The sequence below is a fragment of the Ylistrum balloti genome, unplaced genomic scaffold (assembly GCF_031769215.1).
Source record: "Ylistrum balloti isolate Yb309-2 unplaced genomic scaffold, AGI_CSIRO_Ybal_v1 Utg369758, whole genome shotgun sequence".
Lineage (NCBI taxonomy): Eukaryota > Metazoa > Mollusca > Bivalvia > Pectinida > Pectinidae > Ylistrum > Ylistrum balloti.
The window spans coordinates 1,346,316-1,358,214 of NW_026781958.1; the positions used below are offsets into that span (position 1 = coordinate 1,346,316).

Consider the following 11,899-nt stretch of genomic DNA (forward strand, 5'->3'; position numbering starts at 1 on the left):
AGGAGAGATACCTAATATTCCGTTTCGGAAGGGTGAGCGCCTTCCTCTTAAACGACTACTTTATAAATCTTGTTCAATCAAAGTAATCATATTGAGAGCAGTGTCAGCATCAACAGAGCAAAACAGCCTATAAAAACAGAGTGATCATTACTGGTTTGTTTAATACTTTTTGTCAAGTTCAATCGATCCCCTCAGGATCATCTATACTTCTGTTACAATGAATTTACCTACAAAATATCCCTTCTGCCTTTTACAGTCCCATCTGAAACCAAAGTATTGGCATCTAGTCTTGAAAATGAAGACCAACTAAAACTTCAATTGAGGTGATGTCAAGTGCAAGATTTGTTCAAATGTAATTTGTATGAGATGTTTGATACAAACTACAAAAGATACCATTTACAAAATAAAACAAAACTTTCTAATTTTCTTTAAATAAATACTTTATTATAATAGTTTAAAGATAAAAAATGACAATCAGTTGGAACGCAGCCTGTGCAAGCAGAAGCACCGTTTAAAAGAGGCAATGAGGTCCTTTCTGAATCTGACGTTGAGTATACTATAAATAAATGGATTCGCAGCACTGTTAATCATGTAGGACCTCACCAACAAGTTGTATATGATTTCCGTCGAGTCAAACGAATGACTTTCCGTAAATGCCATTTTGAGCATTTTCAAAGTCCGCACTGTTAAATGAGGTAGGAAACCCAGAATGAATACAACAGTTACTGAGTAGAACATCACAGTTGATCCTTGGACTTTCGGTTTGCTGCGTCTAATGGCGTAACCTAAACTGGATTTTCGTACATTATTCCTTTTTATTGGTTTACCATCAGTCAAGCTCTTTCCTTCATTGGTACTAGACAGAAACATTAGTCCTCCTTTATTTACAGACCCCCGGCGACGGCGATAAAGCTTCAAACCAATCAGAATATAGATCACAATCAGAGTTATCAAGGCGCTTACAAAAGTACCTATCAAACACACAGTATATATATTGTCGCTCATAAATCCATCATAATCATTTCTGAATGTCGTACATTCTGTAGCAGTCACGTTTGTATTGATGCCGTCCACTAAAATATCGAATGTTTCTATTCCTGCGAAAATGAGTACAGGCCAGGAAAATAACGTGGCTACTATGACGCAAGCCAGTGCAAGTTTCTTTGCCCTGCTCGGTGTTATAATGCGCTTGGAAGCCTTGACTAGGTTCACGTACCGATCAACAGATACGGAGAGAAGAATAAATCCAGATGATAATACAAGTGAAGTCTCGAAAAACCGGAACACTTTGCAAACTTCACTTGACCGGAAATAATGTTGATTTCTCATGTCATAAATTTCGAACGGCATGACGAGAACACAATTCAATATATCAAAGATTGCTAGAGTCAGAATAAATACTCTCTTTGTTGTTTTTCTCTTTTTAATCGTTGGTGAATTATACACGTAGCAGACTAAAGAATTACCAGTAAATCCTAATAAAATCAGAACTCCAACGACGATCATCACCGGAAGTAGGAGCATCGCATTCTGGTTATTTCTCTCAATAATGAATGCGCTGATATCAAATTCATTTGTGACATTGCTGTTGTTTGATGAATTTGCCAGAACGGCGAAAGGATTGTATTGTCCAGCCATCTCTTTTGTTATTGTTCTCTAAAAGTGTTTCACTCACAAAATCCAACGAAATGTTAAATGACTACTTCCTATGTGATCATCCTACACTCAACATCATTATCGTTGTCATAGTAACACTCCGTCCGGTTTCCGGCGGCTAACGAAAGTCCTACTTTTGCTGGCGTCAGATAGATACCTACAACATACACAAAAAGATAATTGAACTTATGTATACACATATCTGTCTATATCACAGGTTGCTTATACGAAAATATGTATGCATCATGCAAATGATAATTTACACAAACAGATGTATGTAGTAATATCAACAGCTAACCGTGGGTTTCCTTCCAAACGAGAGTTTTTGTGATATATTTTGGTATACATTTACATGAAACATCCTAGTAATATTTCCCATCTGTTTTCTTCAGTGTTATTTGCCTTGTACGTTTGGTAAGTGTGATAGAAGATGTAAAAAAATAATCCTCACTTCGATAACATCATGTTACACAGCTAAACACACGTGTTAATTAAGTAGGGTTAGCTGATGTCAAACATTCTGAACAGACTGGCAGACAGATCGGTTCGACAGGGATAACCTACACCACACGACCATTACAAGAGTGTTTCTAATTATAAATACTTTCATTCATTCAAGGATTAAAGGTCTCTTCAAAGTGTTATTGTGTTAAGACCGCATTTAAAATACTTCGCTCACTTTGTATTGTTTATCATATCTTAATGAGGAGTTTAAAGTAAAAATGTTCAAACTGAACATTTGTCATGGCGTGGAAGATTTTTCTAACGAAATTGGAAAAAAATCTATGTTACTATATATAATCAACGATGACAAATCTTTTGTCATCTTACCTGTTGTTCTTACACCTACTAAACAGAAATCTACATCACAAAAAGTACATCACGAAATAAACCTCTTCATATACGCCCATTGATAACTATTGTAGATTGCATACTGAAAGTGACACCTCTTTACATGTTTACTCGAGCTTGAAACTTAATAATAGTTTAGATGGTGATGATAGTTATTTGACCTGAATAGGGTGGCTATATCTACATGGTTGTGTAGTAATGATAAAACCTCCCCAGTGACAAAATTTCCTTCAATCTGGAAATACATTGGAAACAGAAAAGGAAAGCTCATTGAATGTCGTGATAATTATAATGTTTGAAATTAATCTTATGACAGGTATAAAATATCAATGACTGGGGATATATATTTCAAATTATTCACAATATGATAAGAAATTTTAAAACAAACACAGGGAAGTTTTACTTATAGAATGGTAGAGTTTTGAGTCACAAATATGTTGTAAATCAAAGTACGTCAATTTAAAATAATTTTAAAATAATATGATTTAATTTTAATCATCTTCTGCATTGGACGAGAATACGGCATCCGTAGCGTGTCGCTTGTTTACATATTAAGATTATCTATAACCTGACTCATTGTTTTACCGAGGCCAAACAAATGGTGATTGTAAATATGCATAAACATTAAATCGTGCACACCCAACTGCGTGTCAAATAATTTATTAGGAAGTGCGGTCAAACTAAATGTTACCACAGTATGAGTAATGATAAAACACCTGCTTATACACAGTACAAAGTCCAGCTACTGTAGATACAGATATACACGACTCATTGTGACAATTTATAGAGTAGATAATATAAAAACCTATAAGATATTTAGATAAAAGGAGCAAATGTTCTCATGTATATTCATAAACTTTACATTTTTAAAATATTTTTTTACTATAAAAGTAATAATGAAATTAGAAACAACTGTTTTGGTGCCGATAACTCTATTTCTAACAATGTTTCCTGACGAAAAATTAATTATGAAGACATTTTCTTAACGATATCTTTACAAAAGATTAACTGAATTTGAACTACCAAACATTTATAAATGTTTAAAACAAAATATTCTGTATTTAGATATAAATGCTATAACTTAGCGTACATAGGTAATTAGCCGACCAAATTCGATAATAACACATGAACTCTATATATATATATCAATATTATCAAAGACTTGAATGTTTTTAACATTCCGACATAATATTTCCCTGTAAGACGATCCCTTTCAATAAGGTGAACACGTGTATCGGGTGTGACTAATTACCAGATAAAATACCCAGGAAACATACCTACCACACAGATACAGTATAGATCTCACTGTTCGATTTCCTTGTTACCTAAAGTTATAAAACATTACATATTTGAACAATGACTCACAGCACCCAAGAAACATCACATTATTGACAACAGCAGTCGACTTTATACTCGGTTCAGTAGAATGAATTATTAACTATCCTTGTCAGGTTGGCACCATTCTACCAGTCTGCGACAAAATCTATCTATATAAAGATTAGTCAAAGGAAATTTCTGAAGTGGAAATAAGGCATGGTGAACTGGTGTTATGATAAAAGTGTGACAAGGACAACTACACTACTGTGTTGTACAAACACCGATTAGCCAGTTAAGTTGAACGATAGATCACAAAAGGTTACGATAACAGAGATACGAAATAAAAATCTTCGTGTACTGTTCATATTCCGCCCGCTGTTAGAGTACATACGTTATGTCGTATTTGACATAACCTGGATACCGTAAAGCATTCGATATAGTACACCTTTATTTCGATGTGTACCAGAAAACACCGCGGTGTCTAAATTTAAATCGTTTCCACAATATCTATCGCTAAACACCCATAACCTGATAGGATAGCTACCCATAATGTAATGTATTCATGTGTGTAAAAAGAGTGTACTATCACACACATACATAACAACTGTACGCTTTCAAAGACCGTACCTAAAAATAATAATTAATTAATTTCATGATCAGTGTTTTCACTTGTCAAAAGAGATATAATTGTCAAGTGAGGTGTAATACAGTGTTTCCTTGTCTGTGTTATCGGGTACAAATTTCAATTTTACCTCCATATCACAACACACCTGTTCACGTTGTTTATATTTGTGTGAAAATCCGAACAGACCTTTGTGTCTACGTGTGAAACATCACCAATACATACCGTGTAGAATATCCTGGCAGGTCACCTCCAGCGAGATTAAAATTTAAATATGTTAGTCTATATATCAGTTTGTATTACACTATCCACGGACGATCACTTCAGTCAACATTTGTCGATGATGGCCTATATACGTTGAAATGAAGTAAGTGGCGTATGAACTGCCTTAAAAAGAAACTAGAGTATGTGGTTTACAAACAGGAACCTACACTCATGACAGTGCCCCCTGTCGGTCGTATAATAAAGAATATTGTACAGTCATTGGGAGCTATCCCATCTGGTCCTGTGGCTGACGCAAGCGTGGCATTGTTCTAGTTCAGTGACCAGATTAAAGCTAGGAAGAGGGAGGGCATGCACTTGTGTTGGGTTTAAAACAATTAATGGTTTTATGACCACACTTCAGCAGAAGTATATGTATAATAATTCTATTGTTAAGAATGTTGACGACACAAACTGAAGTAATTTTAAACGAAACCAGGAAACAGAAGAAAAGTAAAAAGAAAGAAAATGTGTTAAAGAAAAATAGAAGAAGAACCACCGACCCCACCCCATCCACCCTCTCCCCAAACCGCAACCTCCAACCCCTCGCCGCCCCCACACCACGCCTTAAAAAAACAAAAACAAAAACAAAACAAAAGCAAAACAAAAAAAAAAAAAAAAAAACAAACTAGACTGAATAAGGATAACCTCTCTCTTACTATTGAATATTTCATCTATTCATGAACTACTAGTCAATGGGAACTAATGTGATGTAAATTACACAACAATCAGTACATATACAGAATATCATAACAAAACACTGTAACTGACAATCAGCTGTAATGAACCAAGATGACGCAATAATGAATTATACAATATTTCACCATACTGGCCTACCTGGGTTATACTTTTCTGGTTTGCTGAAGCGTACTGGAGCGTTACGGTCAGTGATTCGTGACGTCTGCATTAACGTACCATTTGCCAGTTACATTTAGTTGGGAAACTAATTACACATGTGCCTTGGCGCACAGGAAATAAGCGTTGTTTATTCCGTCTAACATGAAATCGTGTATGACTTGTGTGCTACTCGTCCACTGGTATAATTTAAGAAATCCTAAATCTGTTTCAGACTAAGAGAGTCTTAATACCATCCCAGTCCATGAAATTCTGAAATCATCTTTCTTGTTATTTGTTTCTAGTATTGTGTCCATTCCCTGCAGCATGTATTCAGTTTTAACTTTGTAGTTTTGCCGCATAAAACAATATTGACATTGGAAGTGGTCAGATGAATTGAATTTGTTAAGCTGAAAACAGCCAAATTTATACAAAATATATGTAAAAAACATATGTTTATTTACTCTTTCGTAATTACCTAAGTATTAGCGGTTTTTCGTTATTAGTTTCTACTAAAGACCATTAAATCTCTATTTCCACCTCTCTGGAAATCGGGAAGTTTTGTTAGCCCTGTCTACTTCCGGTATAGCCCATAAATCTCGCGTTGATGTATCACAATTGTAATTTCAATGTTAAGATCTTGGACGATTCTTTAATCTTTGATTATTTCTGTTTGAAACAAAGAAACTTTAATTTTCTATTTCTTTGTGTGATATGAAGCTGGGCGTGGTTGATGTTTGTTAGTTTGCCTGTTGGTTCGTTCTTGTGTACTTGTGTTTTCATTTGAGAACGTGTCATTACTTACTTGGATTGACCAAGATTTACATGACGGGGGTCGTCGATGAGGCAGAAGACGCGTATTCTTCCGGAACACCTGTACTTTTGGGGAGTCTCCATGTAAATCTTTTGTTAAGGTTTTGTCCTAGTTTTATTGAATATTTTCATTGGATTATGAGTATGATCACATGGTATTTTTTGTTTGTTTTTTTGTTTTTTGTTTTTGTTTTTTGTTATTCTGGTACGTTATGGCATCTTAATACATCGACATATGAAATTCCCTCGTAAAAACTATTGATCCCACAAAAAGAAAATGCCTATGTCTAACTATGTCTAACCCGAAAGAGAGCATCATCACAATTATAGATATATAAAAGGCAACAAACAAAACAATAGCATACGACACATAAAAGTTTCCATGTATGTCCCTTGCTCTGTAAATCTTTAAACTTCAATTAAGTCCACTTAAACAAGGACGGTTTTATCTTTTATTGGTTTTCCACTTCTACATTCAAACATACTGTCCCTCATTCAATTATCGTAGGAGGAGACAAAATTAGGGTGCGTTATTTCTTTTCGAACTAGCTTTTCTTTTGCAACTCCTTGGCAAAACATTGCCTTTGCGTTACTTTTGAACATTCAGCCCAAGACAGGGAGCATGTGGATCCTGTCCTCTGACCTGAACAGCCTAAAATCTGTGGTATCTGACTGCTTGCAGAACTTTAGGACGGTATAGTCTGGTTTGTGTATGTTGTGACCATCTGATATGGAACACTACCATGTCCGGTCTATAACATTTCAGTATGATACAACGCGGCTAAACCAGTTTTTTCTCATACTCTTGTATATTTTCCATTTGTGTAGGAATACCTTTGAATATGAATTTTCAGAGAAGATGAATACTGACTAAATCGGAAGTTTCTTACACTATAGAACAAGCTTTCATAACTTAGCATAGGTATAAGGAGTGGATTCATGCACGTGTTTCCTCTGTATTACGTGTTAAACACTAGAGCCCATCATAAAAACGACAGATGTCCCGCTTGACATATAAAACTAGACTAGAGAGTTTCCGATGTAGGGACATCGCCGCCACGACATGATGTATATTATATCAATTGACTCAAAATTGATACTGAAGCGGCGGATGGGAAAAGCTCTTAATACCGGTGTAACGACCTGACTAGTCATTTTAAAATGTCCCTGTGTCCCTAAAAGTAGAGATAAAACAGACGTCCTTGTGTGCATCCCGTTATGTGATATTGCAAAACGTAACCTTTTTATCGTCTAGTGCACATCTGGACGAATGAGGAAAAGAATAAAGGGGAGTTTAGGATCAGGGAAGGAGTGGTATACGGTGGGGAATACATGGGTGAAATAAGTACAAGTGGAAGTGTGCATTAATTTGGAAAAGTGAGTGGAGATACACAACAGGGAAGGATACATAACAATGGATGCGGGATAGAAATGTATGGGAAATTGGCAAATATAATATTACAGTTGCAACATCGCTCCATTGAAAACTTTTCTCTCCTAAATTATGAATTTGATTTTCTGTCGAGTGACAAACCTTTTTTGCAGTATTATTATTATCTTTATTTCCTCCAAGTATGAAGATTTACAAAGACAACTATATAAACAGCAATAAATTACATAAATTTACACACGTACACACCAACACGAACATACATATATATACAGTTACAATATGTTTTGATAGTTAATTAGAGGTATTTCACTACTTTCAACACATTTTCAAGATATAGGGTTTTGGTACTTATATGTACCAGAAAAACAGATTACTGATAATAGTTTTTCAACATTTGACATACATATGAGATAGCGCCTAATCTGAAATGTTCCATTTTCTCTGAAGATAAATCATACTTTAATAGACTGCCTAACAGAGCATTAGTTAATTCGAAATCCGATAAGTTATGTATATGGACACTGAATTGAATATCTGACATGTTAATAACATAGCACCATAATTCGTCTCTAATGCATGCATTTGCATCACAATTTAGAACAATATGAGTTATAGAATCATTGTAAAATTTTCCACAAACATGACACAATTCCGTATTGGTAGACCTGCGAGAGGTCACACACCATCTTAAAATACAATGTATAGATCTAGAGTACTGAGGATATTTTGCAGCAAGTTTCCATAAGCAATGTGACTCTAGCTTGTTATGAATCGACGCGAACCGGAAGAAGTCACTGTCATTTGACATTCTTTGTTTCAATTCATTTTCTTCAAATATATATACGTACTTATTTACCAATGTTTTCCACTGTCGTTTACCAGGTAACGAGTCCGTTCTTCTACAATCTGAAAAAATACCATACAATGTAAACTTTCGAAGGATCCGTACAATATCTGGTATGAACCCACTTTGTTTTGCAGTACTCGTATTAAACATAAAAAATCTAGTGGCAAATATTTTATATACCAAAGTGCTAATGTTCATACTATATATTCGCCTCAAAAATAGTAACTTTCTTATATCAATATAAGCCTCAACAGATGTCCAACCTAATAATGAGTTACACATATCGGTTCTCGTCCTTTTTTCAAAACCTTGGATGGATTTAACAATAAAATTTTGTGCTCTTTCTAACATGGCTATTTCAGCTTTTGAGAGTATCCATAGTTCACAACCATACAACGCAGACGGATACACTTTAATCTAAACCAGTTTAGCTACAGTAAGAGGGTTAAGTGCACTGGGGTGAGCACCAGATTTAAGGAGAGACATGGTACCAGATTTTAAATTGTTGCAAGCTCTTTCTGTTCTTTCAGTTGAATTACATCTACCGTTTAACAGTATACCTACATGTCTAATTTCACTAACTGCTGGCAGAACACAATTGTACAGGTAAACATTTGGTATATTATATGGATTGCATTTCTTTGAGAAACATACTATTTTACTTTTTGTAGAAGAGAAGGTAAATCTCCACTTTTTGCTATAATGTTCACACATGCTGACCATTTGTTGAAGACTTCGATGATTCGTGCTCACTAAACATATATCGTCTGCTTGAGTTGGTATATTAACTTTAAGGTCAGTAATCATTAGAGAGGTGAGGAGTTCAATGGATGCGGGATAGAAATGTATGGGAAATTGGCAAATATAATATTACAGTTGCAACATCGCTCCATTGAAAACTTTTCTCCCCTAAATTATGAGTTTGATTTTCTGTCGAGTGACAAACCTTTTTTGCAGTATAGTTCATAACGCCATGATCACATGACTATCGAGAAGTTATTTCATGCATGGCGGCCTGGTTTAGCATGACATTGATTTAACATGGCATTATGAGTTGAAGTCAGAATTCCGATATCTCTAAAGGTAAACTATGGTTTGTAATAAATATCCAAAAGATCCAGATAGCATATGTCTTACTTTACACCAGAGTATTGTAAACATAAACAGCAATTTAAGATTTCTAAAGGTCGCTGTCTGTAATATTCCCATATTTTTCGGTGACAAATGCGAACAGAGACAATATTGATAGCGTGCATTATAAATCAGGTGGCTAAACTCTGCAAGGATAAGCGAAAATGTGTCTCATTCAAAATGACATTAAATAAGACTACCTGAAAAATAGTAAACTTTAATGTTATCTCTATTTCATTCCTATATGTACATTTAACAGTACAAGAAAAATCCTTAGAATTGTATTCGGAAACAAGTTTTCCAGAAAAACTTTGTGTCCGATGAACGCACGATTAATCTTTGATATTTAGTGAAATAACACAAATTTCTTGAATACGCTGGTTTAAATACCTAAATCAGTGTTTCTTCAGTTTTAGAAAAGATGGAAACACTATGATTTCCCATTACAGCCAGGCAACTAGGTCGGTGGACCTTTGACAAGCTCTGGTGAAGTGGTCCGGCGCTCCTTGGTTATCGCGGTTTGTGTTTCTCGGTAAACGGGGAGAACACAGAAATGACGAGTATAGCTTCGCTTCGCGGTAAGTTTCAAGCCTCTTAGACCATCACTGTTAGCAATTTCAAGAATTCCTCGTCTGCATGGGACCCGTAATCTTGATTATTTGTATGAGGCTCTCATAAAATAATGATAAATGCGGCAGTTTCCTGGGTTTTTTTTAAAAATGCTTCGAAAACATTTCACAAAAAAGACAAGATATGGTGAATTCGTCTTCGTCAAACGTCACAAAGTTCGATTTCAATATATATTCTTAAAGTAAACTGGAAGGATATCAGGGCCACACTGTGTTGTAACGGGTAGGCGGAACAGGGCCACACTTTGTTGTAACGGGTAGGCGGAACAGGGCCACACTGTGTTGTAACGGGTAGGCGGAACAGGGCCACACTGTGTTGTAACGGGTAGGTGGAACAGGGCCACACTGTGTTGTAACGGGTAGGCGGAACAGGGCCACACTGTGTTGTAACGGGTAGGCGGAACAGGGCCACACTGTGTTGTAATGAGTAGGCGGAACAGGGCCACACTTTGTTGTAACGGGTAGGCGGAACAGGACCACACTATGTTGTAACGGGTAGGCGGAACAGGGCCAAACTATGTTGTAACGGGTAGGCGGAACAGGACCACACTATGTTGTAACGGGTAGGCGGAACAGGGCCACACTGTGTTGTAACGGGTAGGCGGAACAGGGCCAAACTATGTTGTAACGGGTAGGCGGAACAGGGCCACACTGTGTTGTAACGGGTAGGCGGAACAGGGCCAAACTATGTTGTAACGGGTAGGCGGAACAGGGCAACACTGTGTTGTAACGGGTAGGCGGAACAGGATCACACTGTGTTGTAACGATTAGGCGGAACAGGGCCACAGTATGTTGTAACGGGTAGGCGGAACAGGACCACACTGTGTTGTAACGGGTAGGCGGAACAGGGCCACACTATGTTGTAACGGGTAGGTGGAACAGGGCCACACTTTGTTGTAACGGGTAGGCGGAACAGGACCACACTATGTTGTAACGGGTAGGCGGAACAGGGCCAAACTATGTTGTAACGGGTAGGCGGAACAGGACCACATTTTGTTGTAACGGGTAGGCGGAACAGGGCCAAACTATGTTGTAACGGGTAGGCGGAACAGGACCACACTGTGTTGTAACGGGTAGGCGGAACAGGGCCACACTGTGTTGTAACGGGTAGGTGGAACAGGGCCACACTTTGTTGTAACGGGTAGGCGGAACAGGGCCAAACTATGTTGTAACGGGTAGGCGGAACAGGGCAACACTGTGTTGTAACGGGTAGGCGGAACAGGATCACACTGTGTTGTAACGATTAGGCGGAACAGGGCCACAGTATGTTGTAACGGGTAGGCGGAACAGGACCACACTGTGTTGTAACGGGTAGGTGGAACAGGGCCACACTTTGTTGTAACGGGTAGGCGGAACAGGACCACACTATGTTGTAACGGGTAGGCGGAACAGGGCCAAACTATGTTGTAACGGGTAGGCGGAACAGGACCACATTTTGTTGTAACGGGTAGGCGGAACAGGGCCAAACTATGTTGTAACGGGTAGGTGGAACAGGGCCACACTTTGTTGTAACGGGTAGGCGGAACAGGACCACACTATGTTGT

At 37.2% G+C, this 11,899-nt stretch overlaps 1 protein-coding gene across 1 annotated transcript; it reads right to left on the reverse strand.

Annotated features, from left to right (window-relative positions):
• Positions 1-428: 428 nt before the first annotated feature.
• Positions 429-4,784, reverse strand: LOC132543526 (cholecystokinin receptor type A-like). Its single transcript, XM_060207040.1, has 2 exons — positions 4,673-4,784; positions 429-1,813 (listed from the first exon to the last, which is right to left on the reverse strand). Exon 2 carries the CDS (start codon positions 1,636-1,638, stop codon positions 475-477), a length of 1,164 nt encoding a protein of 387 aa, XP_060063023.1. The 5' UTR covers positions 1,639-1,813; positions 4,673-4,784; the 3' UTR covers positions 429-474.
• Positions 4,785-11,899: the final 7,115 nt, after the last annotated feature.

Bases quoted from the DNA above. Each gene is read 5' to 3' on its own strand.
- LOC132543526 (XM_060207040.1), bottom strand. From the start codon at position 1,638: ATGGCTGGACAATACAATCCTTTCGCCGTTCTGGCAAATTCATCAAAC.